The 15,584-nt window shown below is 43.3% G+C and overlaps 1 protein-coding gene across 2 annotated transcripts in view; it reads right to left on the reverse strand.

Annotated features, from left to right (window-relative positions):
- MGST2 (microsomal glutathione S-transferase 2) overlaps positions 1–13,749 on the reverse strand; it is a 26,679-nt gene extending 12,930 nt beyond the window's left edge. Inside the window, exons 1-3 of one of the 2 annotated variants that reach the window (XM_029940819.1) lie at positions 13,669–13,749; positions 13,453–13,540; positions 7,711–7,810 (exon numbers count right to left, since the gene is read on the reverse strand). In XM_029940819.1, the coding sequence (XP_029796679.1) occupies positions 7,711–7,810; positions 13,453–13,510 (158 nt within the window). In that variant the 5' untranslated portion in view covers positions 13,511–13,540; positions 13,669–13,749. Of the gene's footprint in view, positions 1–7,710; positions 7,811–13,452; positions 13,642–13,668 lie in introns of those variants that run through there. The other variant, XM_029940817.1, reaches the window with a different exon arrangement.
- Positions 13,750–15,584: the final 1,835 nt, after the last annotated feature.

Consider the following 15,584-nt stretch of genomic DNA (forward strand, 5'->3'; position numbering starts at 1 on the left):
GGTGGCCCCAGAAAGATAACCTACAGTGCTGACATGTGGAGTTCTGCAAAAGAAAGCCACTGCCAATCAGTCACCCTTTAGTGAAGCCGCCCACTCTCCTGAGCCCCACCCATGCCCACAGAGCCCCATCATCTTCTGATGCTCTTTATTAAATTTGCACAGATAGTCAATCGAGAACCACTTGACATTTGAGCGAAGCTGTAAGGTCTCCTTTGCTCAGATTTCTTTGCCAGACCCTTGTCTTCTTGTCCTCTAAGTCTGGTTCAGTCCCTGATCCTCTTCTCTTCCTTCTCCTTTGTCTACATGCATTCTCTTAAAGATGTCTTCTAAAACATAAAAAAAAAAAATATCTTCCAGTCTCGTGGCTCTACATCATCTTTGTGTGCCAATGGCCAATGATTTTTGAATTTATATTTCCAGCTTCAATCTCTCTGCTGGAATGCACATGCTTATTATACCCACTTGCCTGCTTTGTCTAATTAGATATGTGAACAATGTGCAAGGCAGTTTATGATGCACCAACAAACGATCTGAGTGGCTTAGTGGATGACAATGCTTACAGCCTGTCCTTAGCTGTAGCATATGTCATATCTCAGACACATGTCTAAAGGAACCTCCTGGTCTTCCCCCCAAAACTGCTCTTTCCACTGCCTTCTCTCTCTGTTGTCTCTCTCTTTTGTCTCTCTCATCTCTCCCAGGATACTCAGACCAAAAATCTAAGGTCATTCTTGACACTTCTCACATGCCATATTTATTATGTCAGGAAATTCTCTTGGCTTTACCCTCAGAACATATCCAGAATCTGACCACGTCTCACCACCTCTACTGCTACATCCCAGGTTCAAGTTAGCCTCCTAACTGGACATTTTCTGCCTCTACGAATGCCTCCATATAGACTGTTCTCAGCAAAGCAGACCAAGTTATCATTTTAAAGTATAAGGTCATGGGTGCCTGAGTGGCTCAGTCGGGTAAGTGGTTAACTTCAGCTCAGGTCATGATCTCGGGATTCATGAGTTCAAGCCCTGCACCAGGCTCTTGACTGTCAGCATAGAGCCTGCTTTGGATCCTCTGTCCTCTCTCTATCCCTCCCCTGCTCATTTTCTCTCTCTCTCAGAATAAATAAATAAATAATTTAAAAATAAAATATAAGATCATGTTACTCCTTTGCTCAAAACTTCATAATGACTTTCCATTTCACTCAGAGAAAAGCCAGAGTCCTTACAATGGCCTTTAATTGATTCATCGACTTTATCTCCTACCACTTTCCATCAGCTCCTTCTCTCAACCATGCTGACTTCTTTGCTAACCCACCAGGCACATTCCCACTTAGTGGTCATTCCTTCTGCGTCGAGAAAGTTTTCTTTGCGTGTTCATGTGGCTAACACCTTTACCTGCTTTGTAAGCTTTTGCTCAAGTGCCACCTTAGTGGGGTCTCCACCGACCACCCTAAATAGCAGCCTACCCCCAACTCACCCCCCATCAACCCACCTCTCTGCTCCCTTACAGTGCTTTCCTTTTTCTTTTCTTTCTTAACACTTACCACCTTCTGCATAATATATTATTTTCTTGTAATATTATCTCCTTATTGTTTATTTTCTGTCTTTTCTGGCTATAAGGTAAACTTCAAGAGGCAAGGATCTTCGTCTAATTTTTTCACTGATACATCCCAAGCTACTGGATAGTGCCAGATATATAGAGGCGCTCAATAAATATTAAGTGGGCAAAAAATAAATAAAACTGAAACACAAAGGACAAAACAGATAAATAAGAAGGAACCTAGAAATAACAGAAATGATGGGGCACCTGGGTGGCTCAGTTGGTTGAGTGTCCGAATTCGGCACAGGTCATGATCTTGTGGTTTGTGGGTTAGAGCCTCATGCTGAATTTGTGCTGACAGATCAGGGCCTGGAGCCTGCTTCGGATTCTATGTCTCCTTCTCCCTCTCTGTCTCTCTGTCTCTCTGTCTCTCTGTCTCTCTCTCTCTGTCTCTCTGTCCCTCCCCTGCTCATGCTCTGTCTCTGTCTTTCAAAAATAAATAAATGGTAAAAAAAAAAAAAAAAGAAAAAGAAAGAAAGAAAGAAAAAAAAAACAAGGGCACCCGGGTGGCTCAGCCAGTTAAGTGTCCAACTTCAGCTCAAGCCATAATTTTGTGGTCAGGTCCGTGGGTTTGAGCCCTGTGTTGGGCTCCGTGCTGACAGCTCAGAACCTGGAGCCTACTTCAGATGCTATGTCTCCCCCTCTCACTCTGCCCCTTCCCCATTCATGCTCTGTCTCTCTCTCTCTCTCTCTCTCTCAAGAAATAAATAAACATTTAAAACAAAATTTTAAAGAATAAAACACAGAAATGATACAAAGAATTTTTAAAAATATTATTATTAAAATCCTCTGATATAAAAGAATCAATTCCATCCATAAAACAAAATAAAAAGGATGATTTAGTAGCAGCTGCAACAACTAAAGAATAATCAAGGAATAAAAATTAATTATTAGAAATTAAACTTTAGGGGCTCCTGGGTGGCTCAGTTGGTTAAGCCTCCGACTTTGGCTCAGGTCAGATCTCACGTTCATGGGTTCGAGCCCTGCGTCAGACTCTGTGCTGACAGCTAGCTCAGAGCCTGGAGCCTGCTTCCGGTTCTGTGTCTCCTTCTCTCTCTGCCCCTCCCCCTCTCATGCTCTGTCTCTCTCTGTATCAAAACTAAATAAAACATTTTAAAAATTAAAAAAAAATTAAACTTTATGTCTGAAAGTTTTGAAAAAGATCAGTATGCAATCAGACAACACAAAGAAATAAAAAGCATCCAAGCTGCCAATGAGGAAGTCAAACTTTCACTCTTCTCAGACAACATGATGCTGTATGTGGAAAACACAAAAGAGTCCACCAAAAAAATTGCTAGAGCTGATGTGTGAATTCAGCAAAGTCGCAAGATATAAAACCAAAGTACAGAAATCGGTTGCATTTCTATACATCAATAATGAAGTAACAAAAAGAAATCAAAGAACTGATCCCATTTTGAATGGCACCAAAAACCATAAAATACCTAGGATTAAACCTAATCAGAGAGGAGAATAATCTATACACTGAAAACTATAGAAAGTTTATGAAGAAATTGAAGAAGAAACAAAAAAATTGAAAAACATTCCATGCTCATGAATTGGAAGAACAAATATTGTTAAAATGTCAGTACTACCCAAAGCAATCTACATAGTCAATGCAATCCTTATCAAAATACCACCAGCATTCTTCAAAGAGCTAAAATAAACAGTTCTAAAATTTGTATGGAACCAGAAAAGATCCCAAATAGCCAAAACAATCCTAAAAAAGACAACCAAAGTTGGAGGCATCACAATTCCAGACCTCAAGCTATATTACAAAGCTGTAATCATTAAGAGAGCATGATAGTGGCACAAAAACCGACACATAGATCAAGGGGACAGAACAGAGAACCCAGAAATGGGCCCAGAAATACAGCACCAACTAATCTTGACAAAGCAGGAAGAATATCCAATAGAAAAAAGACAGTCTCTTCAGCAAATAGTGTTAGGAAAACTGGACAGTGACATGCAGAAGAATGAACCTGGACCACTTTCTTGCATCATACACAAAAATAAACTCAAAATGGATGGAAGGAAGTCATCAAAACCCTAGAGGGCAAAACAGGCAACAACCTCTCTGACCTTGGCTGCAGCAAAGTCTCCAGAGGCAAAGGATACAAAAACAAAAATGAACTATTGGAACCTCATCAAGATAAAAATCTTCTGCCGAACAAAGGAAACAATCAATAAAACTAAAAGGCAAGCAATGGAATGGGAGAAGATATTTGCAAATGATATGTCAGATAAAGGGTTAGTATCTAACACCTATAAAGAACGTATCAAACTCAACACCCAAAAACCAAAAATCCAGTGAAGAAATGGACAAAAGACATGAATAGACATTTCTCCAAAGAAGACATCCGATGGCTAACAGACACATGCAAAAATGTTCAACATCACTCATCATCAAGGAAATACAAATCAAAACCACAATGAGATACCACCTCACACCACTCAGAATGGCTAACATTAACAACTCCAGCAACAATGGATGTTGGCGAGGATGGGGAGTTTGCACTGCTGGTGAGAATGCAAACTGGTACAGCCACTCTGGAAAACACTATGTAAGTTCCTCAAAAACTTAAAAATAGAACTACCAGGGAGCCTGGGTGGCTCAGTTGGTTAAGCAGCTCACGTCAGCTCAAGGTCATAATCTCACAGTTCGTGGGTTTGAGCCCTGTGTCAGGCTCTGTGCTGACAACTCAGACCCTGGAGCCTCCCTCTGATTCTGTGTCGCCCTCATTCTCTGACCCTCCCCTGCTTATGCTCTGTGTCTCTCTCTCAAAAATAAATAAGCATTAAAAAAATAGAACTACCCTACGACCGAGCAATTGCACTACTAAGCATTTATCCAAGGGATACAAGTGTGTTGTTTTGAAGGGGCACATGTACCCCAATGTTTATAGCAGCACTATCAACAACAGCTAAAGTATGGAAAGAGCCCAAATTTCCACTGGTGGATGAATGGATAAAGAAGATATGGTACATATACACAATGGAATATTACTCAGTGATCAAAAAGAATGAAATCTTGCCATTTGCAACAACGTGGATGGAACTAAAGTTTATGCTAAGCAAAACAAGTTAGTCAGAGACAAATACCATATAATTTCACTCATATGTGGAATTTAAGATACAAAATAGGTGAACATAAGGGAAGGGAAGCAAAAATAATATAAAAACAGAGAGGGGAACAAACCATAAGAGATTCATAAATACAGAGAACAAACTGAGGGTTGCTGGCAGGGTGTTGGGTAGGGGGGAAGGGCTAGAGGGGTGAGGGGCATTTAAAAGGACACTTGTTGGGATGAGCACTGGGTGATGGTGGTGATCAGTAACTCCTATTCCTGAAATTATTATTACATTACATGTTAACTAACTTGGATTTAAATAAGTAAATACATAAATACATAATAAGATACATAAAAAAATCAGTAAACAGAAGTTCAAGAAATTTCCCAGAAAGAACGAAAGTCCAAGAAGAAGAAAAACCTAAGATAAAAGAAAACTAGATGACCAATCCAGGGATCAACACACAACTAATATAGATTTTAAGAATAAAAGAACAGAGAAAATGAAGTAAAGGAAATTCAGGGAAAAAATATTTTTTAGAAAATTCCAGAACAGAAAGACATGAGTTTTCAAGTTGTGAAAAAGCCTCATGTAGGGTTCAGCACAGTGAAAACAAATGCCTCCAAGCAAGCACAGAACCGTAACATCTGAGAACACTGGGATGAAAGGAAGATCCTAAAGCTTCCATAGTTTCCAAACAAAAAAATCAAGAATTAGAATAGCACAGAACAGCACTACAATATCAGTGGAAATTAGGAAATAATAGAGGAATATTTTCAAAATTCTGATGGTAAGGATTTTTAACACAGAAAGATATGCCTAACCAAGCCATCAATCAACTTTGAGGCAGAATAAAGACATATTTAGAAGTAGAAAGTCTCAAAATTTGACCAACTATTCACCCTCTCTCAGGAAGCTTCCACATGGTGTGTTCTGCCAAAATGATAGAAAAACCAGTAAATAGGAAAATAGAAGATCCAGGAAACAGGCAATCCAAATCAGAAAAATAAAAAGGAAATTCCTAGGATGATGACAAAATGTCTCATAATGACAGCATGTAGCATGTTTAAAGAGCAACCTCCAGATGGGAGCAGAAAGATGGAGTGCTCAAAAAAAAAAAAAAATGGAGGACTCAAATAAAGATGATTCAAGAAAAAAAACAAGTGGCATTACTAGATTAATGTATTTGCATGTATTAAGAGGAGACTTTCAGTTCTGTTAAAGATTTGAGGATGAAACTAAGCAAACAAATAAACAATGAAGCAATCACTAATCCCAGGTAAAACAAAACAATTCACAAGGAGAGGAAATCATAATATATTATTGGACTCAGCTTTGAACATTACTTACAATTACTTACAATAATTACAATAATATAAACATTGGCTATTGGTTTAACTCAACAAAGTGATGTACTGGAGGGCAGAGGTAAGAAAAGAGGAAGTAGAAATACATGAAATTCTTCCATAAAAGGAAGCTGATTGATAATGTCTAAAACTTGTGAATCAATAAATAGCAGTGAAAGCATAGTGTTTAGAAATATGGAAGTAAATCCCAAAAGTACAGTCACGAGGGGGGCCAATGGTTATCTCTGAGACTGGACTGGCAGCACAGAGAGTTATCTAGTGCTTTCAAGCTTGCAGTCTCCCTTGATTTTCAGACTACATACACGCATTACTCTGATAAAAATAAATATCGGAGTTGGGACATCCTGGCACCAAACCAATTCTTTCCACTTGACATAATTATAAAGATTCAAAGACAATTGAAATGGAAATACTTTCTTATTGTGTTGATCACTGTTACTGAAATTCATATCTTGGGTATAAAGTTTTAGTCAAGTAAGAGATCAGACTCTGGAGATGCGCTGAATAGCACTGTACCTCTAGTAACAGTAATGTTTTATACATTTAAATTTTTTAAGAAGGTATATATCTCATGTTACATGTTCTTACCACAATAAAATCTTGTTGAAAAAATCATGTCTTTGCACTTCTTTAAACTAGCTCTTCTACTAACAGTGGTATTTATCCCACATGCTCAAGCCTAATAGTCTATACAACCCTTGTTGAAGCAAAGAGATGGACAAGAGAACAATGCAGTAGCTCAAGGATCTTGACTTGCCCAAAATGATTCAAGAAGTAATAAAAAGCTGAATAACCCGATTATCATTAAAGAAATCAAATTCCATAGTTAAAACTTGTTCCACAAAGAAAATATCAGGTTCAGATCATTTTATAGGCAAATTCTAACAACTTGGAAGGAACACACTCTTCCAATCTTATTAAAATTCCCTGAGAAAATAATTCTCTAACTCATTGCATGAGATTAGTATACTCTTGATATCAAAATGAGACAAGCATCATATAAGAAAGGAAAATCATAGGCCCACGTCACTCATGATATAGATGAAAAATCCCACAGTTAACAAAAGAACAGAATGACATATAAATGGTGACATGTGCAATGTTTCTAAAAGCACTTATTTGGGGGATGAAATAAAAAGGATCTAGAATCTGCAGCAGCTAAGCTCATGGTGTTCGTGGTAGGACATTCTGTAAGGATCTGAAAAGACAAGATCATCAAAATCCCTACAAGTATGTAAGAAATGGGAGGCTTTCTCATTCTTATACATTTTGCATTTCAGGAAATGGTTCATGGGCAGAAGATGGTAATGACTCACCTCTGTTTCAAGTGGAAAGGAAAAATAAAGATAGAAGATTGATGTCATAGCTAATCCCGCTTGGGGCTACTGAATTCTAAGGGCACTAAAGGGACTCCTTAACCAAACTGCCATGCTTAGCAATGCATAGCAGTCTTTCTTAAGATCCTCGCCTTCTCTGTAAACGCATCCTCTGAATTCATAATCTAGGTGGGTAGAGACTCCACGTACTAGATTCTTCAAGCTTCAAGCATCATGAGAAGGGACATGGCTGTGAACACTGGTTTGTAATGAGATACCTTCTCTGCACATCTTTCCCCCGATCAGAATCATATAGATGTGGCAGTCCCAGACCCCTGAGGGGCAGGGGAAGCATTACTTACTGTGCACGAAATATTCGCTCAAACTCTGGTGACCCAGACACTGCTGGGGGTGTAATTTTGTATTTTAATCTTGCCTTTCCTACATGCCCAGCAAAGTAACCTGCAATTACAGAGGAATTAATGAATAAAAGGAGGCACATCACTATTCATTAGAAAACCACAAATTTAAACCACAATTAGATACCACTGCATACCTATTAAGATGTTTAAAATTCAAAAGACAGGCCATAGCTATTAAAAAAGACAGGTGAGGCTTTAAGACAACTAGAATTCCTAAAGACTCCGGCAGGAATGTAAAACGGTATAATCACTTTGGAAAACCATTTGGAAGGGATTTTTAGTTAGACATACATAGATCATATAGCCAGTCACTCCACGCCTAGTTATTTCTTCAAGAAAAATTAAATCATATGTCCATACAAAGGCTTGTATACAAATGTTTATAGCAGCTTTATTCATAAGAGCCAAACATTAGGAACAACTCTGTGATGGTCAGTTTTGTGTCAAGTAGGCTAGGCCATGGTGCCCAGCTGTTTGGTCAAACACCAGTCTAGATGCTTCTGTGAAGATACTTTTCGGATGTGATTAACATTTACATCAGTAGACTCTGAGTAAAGCAGATTACCCTCCTTGAGGTGGTGGCCCTCATCCCATCAGTTGAAGGCCTGAAGAGACCAGATGGACATTACCCAAAAAGAAAAGAATTCTGCCTCCACACGGCCTTGAGACTCAATACACCAACATCAACTCTTGCTGGAACTTCCAGCCTACTAGCCCACCCTGCAAATTTCAGAGCTTCCAGCCCCCACAGTGGCATAAACCAATTTTTAAAAAAATAAATGCCTCTGTGTGAGTGTGTGTGGGGTGTGGCGGGGGGGGGGGGTATGTGTGTGCACTGCTATACTGGTTTTGCTCCTCTGGAGAACCCTGACTAACACAAATATCTATCAACAAGCTAATGGATGAACAAATTATGGTATATGTGGTATGTCTCACAATAGAATACTGTTAGTAAAAAGGAATGAACTGTTGGGGCGCCTGGGTGGCTCAGTCAGTTAAGTGTCCAACTCTTGGTTTCAGCTCAGGTCATGACAGCTCATGAGTTCGAGCCCCACATTGGGGCTCCTCCACCACTTGCCTACTCACTCTGTCTCTGTCTCTCTCAAAACAAATGAATAAACTTAAAGAAAAAGAAAGGAATGAACTATTGATACATGAAACAACATGGATGAACCACAAACTAATTATGCTGAATGAAAGCAGCAAGATCAGAAAAGTGTATTATTGTATAGTTTCATTTATATAAAATTCTAAGAAATACAAATGAATCCACAGTGACCTAAAACAGATCAGTGACTGCCTGGACATGATGAAAGCCAGGAGGGAGGGTCACAGGAAAACTATGGGGGATGTTGGCTCCCTATCTGACTCAGTTTCCCTACTATAAAATGATTATGACTTTGCTGTCCTTCATTGGCCACAGCTGTTGCATTAGATCGCCCAACCCCGACGCCAGAGTCACTTACATCTGACAGTCAGTCCTGTAAACCTCGTTCACTGTCAGACCCACACCTCCTCCCTGGTCAGTTATTCTCACCTCCTGTCCTTATCGTCCTCTTTTCACACCATAATTAGTTCTGGGGTCTATTAGTTCCCTTCAGATTATTTCTTCCAGTTTCAGTTCCTTCCCCATTCCCTCCAACACTATTCTGGTCTCACTTGTTTTAATAACTCCATGTCCATTCCTACTTGCTCATATTTCAACACTAGTTTCCTTTTCCACACCAAGTTTTTAGCTTGTGTGACAGTATCAGGTGTGAAGTATTTCCTCCAGAGACACAACACAATCTTCCCTCTGACGAGTCAGTAAATAGTGAGCCTGGGTTAGTAAGGCCTCACAGAGCGGGACTCTTCCTCCCCCTGAATTCCTCTCTGCTACAAACAAACTGCTGCTCAGAATCTAAAAGCTATAGCAGAACATCTAACGGGTGTCAATGTTTAGGACTAAAAGTGCGCCTGGGTGGCTCAGTCGGTTGAGCATCCGGCTGCGGCTCAGGTCATGATCTCACGGTTTGTGGGTTCAAGCCCCGCATCAGGCTCTGTGCTGACAGCTTGGAGCCTGGAGCCTGCTTCAGATCTGTGTCTCCCTCTTTCTCTGGCCCTCCCCTGTTCACACTGTCTCTCTCTGTCTCTCAAAAATAAATAAAAGACATAAAAAAATTAAAAATGCTTAGGACTAGAGTCTCTCATTCAAACCACAGTGACATCACTGAAGCCAGAGAGAAAGCACAGCAAAGATACAGGAAATGTGGGATTGGGCACTGTTTCCAATCCCAGGCTAAATCCTCTCCAAGGCAGCATAAATCCGGACGGGCCAATAACTTATGGGCCCGACTGGAGCCAAAAAAAAGATCTGTCTGCAGCGGGGGGGAAATCTGCAGGCTCAGGCCGGTCTGCACCCCGCTGCCCCCATTGTTTCTAAGTTGCTCCACAGACTTGGGGAAAACACTCAGGAAGCCTTCTTGCTCCATCTGTAAGAGGGGAACCGTGAAATGCGCGCGCCTCGATCTCCACACACGATGGTGCGAGAACCCAGAGCTTCGAAGCGAAGCTGTGAGCACACGAAAGCTCTGGAAGGGCCGTCTCCCCCTGGCTGTGCAGCCAGCAGCACCGCCGGCAACGGCAGCACAGGTGAGGGAAGAGCTTCAGTCAAGGGCAGAGCGGTTTGAATGCCCCCCACCCAGCCCACCCGCAGCCCCAGGAGGCAGGATTCAGTTGGGGCAGCACAGCCTCAAGGAGAAGCCCCTCTCTGTTCTTTCAGGTCTGGCCCTTAGCGACCATGGCTACCGCAGGGATGACATGAGGGCGGAAAGGCTACTTTACCTTTTCTGGAGATCGTCCATTTTCTTTCCCCTCCTAACGTCACTTAAAAGCTTCCTGAGGGGCGCCTGGGTGGCTCAGCCAGTTAAGCATCTGACTTCAGCTCAGGTCATGATCTCATGGTTCATGAGTTCTCGCCCCATGCTGGGCTCTGTGCTGTCGGCTCGGAGCCTGGATCCTGCTTCAGATTCTGTGTCTCCCTCTCCCTCTCCGCCCCTCCCCTGCTCACACTCTGTCTCTCTCTCAAAAATACATGTTTAAAAAGAAAAAAACCTACTTGAGAATACTCTCCTTTTGCTTTGCCTGCCTTTCCTGTCTCCCTCACTTTCTCCAGAGGGGCACATGTGTGCTGGGGAGAGTGAATGGAGAACTCCTCCTGTCCCACCATGCCCCCTCCCCTGCCCAGCCCTAGCCGGCCTTCCACGCCATTATGTGGCCACCTTGCAGCCCAGCAGAAGCTTCTCTCTGTGGAGAAGCAGCGAGGACGGGGCCTGACTGTGCTGAGAGCCAACCCCAGGCCAAGGGCGCCAGTGGGCCCTTCTCACCCAGTGTCCTGTTTGACCTTCCTTTTTTTAATGTTTGTTTATTTATTTATTTATCTATTTATTTTAGAGAGAGAGGGAGAGCTAACAGGGGAGCAGCAGAGAGAGAGAGGGAGACACAGAATCCCAGGTGGCCTCTGCACTGTCAGTGCAAAGCCCAACATGGGGCTTGAACCCACAAACTGCAAGACTATGACCCGAGCCAAAGGCAGACACTCAACGAACTGACCCACCCAGGCGCCCCTGCTTAGCCCTCTTTGATGAGGACACTGAAGGACAGAACACCCTAGCCAGGCGCACCCAGCTGGTAAGTGACTGAACTAGACAGATATGGGATTGTCTGTCTTCAAAACTCACCCCATTTCCACCATGGTAAGTGGTGACCCCTCTCCATAAACACCAGACTTCTGTAGAAGCAGCAAACTCTGGTTCTTATTGCCAACCAGTTATGTCTTCTCTCTCTTTCTTTCTTTCCCTCTTTCTCTCCCTGCCACCCAATCAGTAAACGTTCTCTCTGTACCACTGTTAAAAAAGAGACAACAGGCCCAAAATGGAGTCATCCATGCTAAGCTGACATCACCATCCCGAGACATAACGCTGCACTTAATTATGGTTTCAACCTCTCCCGAATGTGGTATCTTAAACCAGGCAGTCTGGAATTAGGTGGTTAGCACTACAGAGGCAATCTGCCTGACAGACTCCTGCCATTCTCTAAACGAAGATGAACTTTGCCACAAATAGTCACAAATTAGCAGCTTCCTGTTCTGCTCCCTTCTGCCTGTAAAAGTCTTTCATTTTGTACAGCTCTCCAGAGCACCTTCCTACCTGCTAGATGGGATGCTGCCTGATTCAGGATTCATTGAAAAAAGCCAATAAGATCTTTTAAAAAATCGTTTTAATGTTTATTGATTCTTGAGAGCAAGGGAGAGAGAGACGGAGAGATTGCGGGTGGGGTAGGGGCAGAGAAAGAGGGAGATACAGAGGCTGAAGCAGGCTCCAGGCTCTGAGCTGACAGCATCGACGTGGGGCTTGAACCCACAAACCGTGAGATCATGATCTGAGATGAACCCCTAACCAACGGAGCCACCCAGGCACCCCTAAACTAATAAGATCTCTAAGTTTTACCCTGTTCAATTCTGTTTCCTAAGACCACCAGCCCCCACAGTCCGGCCTCCTCTCCTCTCACCCCCACCCCCCACCTAAGCTCTGGCCACAGTTCCTGCTGGGCCCTGCACCCATCAGCAAACAGAAACTGCTCCGTCAGCCTGGAGCATCCGCATCCGGGGACCTGCCCCCCGCGCTCCCTGCAGCAGCAGAATGAGGGCACACATGGTGTTGGCAGTGCTCATGTGCAGGGGTATGTGAACCATGGGGTCAACACAGGGGCATTTGAGACCTAAGTGCTGCTTTAGTTGGTGATAAAAATCCTGCTCTTCTCCACTACTCCAAAAGAGACCGTGAATCCAACCACAAAATGTGTGTCTTATGGCATAACAGTTTCATAAACTCATAAAACAGACCAGTTAGGCAAGACATGGAGTGTACATGCGGGTCTGGACTTTACCCAGCAGCTGAGCTTTCTGTGCACCCTGAGCAGTCCGCACCTCTGCCCTCTTTCCTGGTAGGAGCGCGCTTGGAAAAAGAAAGAAATATGCGTGGTTGGCTCCAAGTCTTGCTCGCCAGCGCCCAGACTCTTTTCCCCACTTAGCAGGTTAAGTTGGTGATCATGGGTAAGATGATAAGAATTGAGCAAATGTGACCCTCATGAAGCAAATGCCCTTTACATAACAAGGCAATCAAGATAGCGAATAATCCTAGTGGGACAGTGCTTTAAAACATTTGTCCTTAACCTGAAGCTCATGTTTCTGGAGACTTTTTTAAACCTGATAATCATACCTGCCATAGGCAGTTTATTTAAGAAAACATTAATTAAAAGATCAGTGTTCAAGAAATGGCAGCCCTGGTTTATAAGCAGATACAATATTTCCTTTGGCACATTCCACATTAATATTTATAGCCCACTTCCCCCAGGTTAGCTAGTGCACTTCTAACCTCATCTGAACTGGACTGTAGGTTGGAACCACAAACAATGCAGAATCGTGGGGTTCAGAAAGCCCACCACCACGTCTTTTTGGGGAGAACTGATCCTTGGAATGTTTCAAATCTGTCCCCAGGGAAGGAGGCGCTGATGACCCAGAGAGGACTGTGCATTCATGCACTCATGGGCACCAGCAAGTAAGTGTGAAACTCAAACACCAGGCAGCCCTTTCTGTGCCACACACACACACACACACACACACACACACTGCCCCAGACCTACCTTGCTGACAGGCAGACAGGACTGAGACAGCAGCCAGCAAGATTGAATGCCCAGCCATCTTTCACAAGGACCGTTCTGGTTCGGGGAACTATTTGTTGAAATCGAGGGGAAGACAACAGGCACTTTAGACTTTGTAAATGGTGACCATCCTTATAAGGTAAACAAAGCTGGAAAGAAAGAAAAAAAAAAAAAGGACGATTCAAATGGCTGAGTGACCTTTGCGCTGGAACAGGAATCGGAAGGCTGGTCAATCTGGATCTGTCAGTCACGGATCTCCCTCTGGCAGGCTGTAAGTCTGTCTCCTCCCACGCCGCGCGGAGGCTGGGGCTCAGCCCCCGGGACCAGCCCTCTGGCAGCTGCAACTGCAGAGAGACCATCTTGGCCGGTTGGAAAGCAATTTCCCCTCCCCTCTTGCATCCTTTGGATGCTTGAGTCTCTCGCCCAGCTCCAAGGCCTTGCTGAGATCTTGTTCACAGCCTGCGGGAAGAGAGATGGAAGCATTTACTTAATCCCACTGAGATTTAATGTTAATTTAAGTGGATTCTCATCTTATTCCCCATTAAAGGACAGAACTTAGATCTGAACCCAAGTCCCACAGATTCCAAGTGTGCCCTACCCCCTGCCTCCCACTGTCACTTTGACTCTCCCATGGGCATGGTGACCATAAATTTTAAAAAATAATAAGCTAAGTTATATATTCTGAGGAGGAAGAGGGTCCTCGGCAGAAGAAGTGGAGCAATATTTTAAGTTGACTTGTATCAGAAACACAGCACAATGGTCATCACACCAGTCAGAGCAACGCCCCACACCGCCCAGGTAGAGTGCGGGCCCATGGCTGGGGGCTTCTCTGCAGAACCCATGTATCATAGCCCCTCCCCTCTGTCAATACAATCCTTTTGCTCCTTAAAGATGCAGCTTCCGGGTCACTTGTGTCACTCAGTCGGTTAAGCTATCTGACTTCTACTCAAGTCATGATCTCACAGTTCATGGGTTTGAGCCCCACATTGGGCTCTGTGCTGACAGCTTGGAGCCTGCTTCATACTCTCTCTCTCTCTCTCTCTCTCTCTCTCTCTCACACACACACACACACACACACACACACAAATAAATAAATAAACATTTATTTAAAGGGTGCAGCTTCTGTGAGGAGTAAGTGAAATGATTCATTTTCAGAAATACCAAATAAAAGCTATGCTGTCTAGTTAACAATAAACCTACTGGAAATACATATGAACCCCCAACACACACAGTGGAGTCCCAACCCCTTAGACATGTTGCTGTCAGGTTCTTCTTCCCCTCTCCATTTCTCAGGCTTATTTTTCTGGAGCTTTACAATGTGCATGCACCAAAGAACGGAAGTCTCTGTGTCACCTCAAGGAATGTACTTTTGTCCTTACATGGGCATAGACGACTTCCTGGTAAGGCTGTAAGCTCTGCAGTACTCAGCCAATGCGGAGTCGGGAGGGACTTCACGCTAGGAGATAAAATGCCTGCTGTAACTGCCCCAAGGGTGCCTGTCCATCAGACACCTTCTCTTACAAGAACATTGGTTAAAGCCTCGCTTCCTTTGATCGGGTCAGTGTGATAGGGAAAAAAATGTTACAAGATGGCCAGCAAGACTGATAAGGAAATTCCTGACCATGATCAAAGACTCCACCTTTCAGGTTCTTCTTCCCACCCTGCTTGTCACCTGCCAGATTACTACTAATGAGGAATACGGAAGTAATAGACTAATAAATTGTTCCTTCTGCTGAGCTCTAGACCCAGATCTCTGGAGAAGGATCTCCTCTGAGCCCACCGGTGTCAAATAAACCTCCTGCCTCCCAAGATCTCCGAGTACCGCTAGGTTCTTCTGCTGGGTCATCCAGACCAGTTTCCGTAACAAGTGGGCTTATTTCTCACAGCTTCCCACAAAACAAAGTTGGGGTCCCTTTCTCATCTCACCCCCAGGCTCACCTAAAGGGAGCCCTATGGCCAGGGGAAGGCCAGTGTGTTTCAGCCTCACACAAGTCTGCACCTGAGCTCCCAGCCCTAGTACTTAGTGATGACACAAACTTGACCCGGATTGTGAACCTCAGTTACATAAGATGGGCTAATAAGGGCTGAAGGGACATGTAAGTGATATAGGGCGG

Source organism: Suricata suricatta, chromosome 1, assembly GCF_006229205.1.
Source record: "Suricata suricatta isolate VVHF042 chromosome 1, meerkat_22Aug2017_6uvM2_HiC, whole genome shotgun sequence".
Classification (NCBI taxonomy): Eukaryota; Metazoa; Chordata; class Mammalia; order Carnivora; family Herpestidae; genus Suricata; species Suricata suricatta.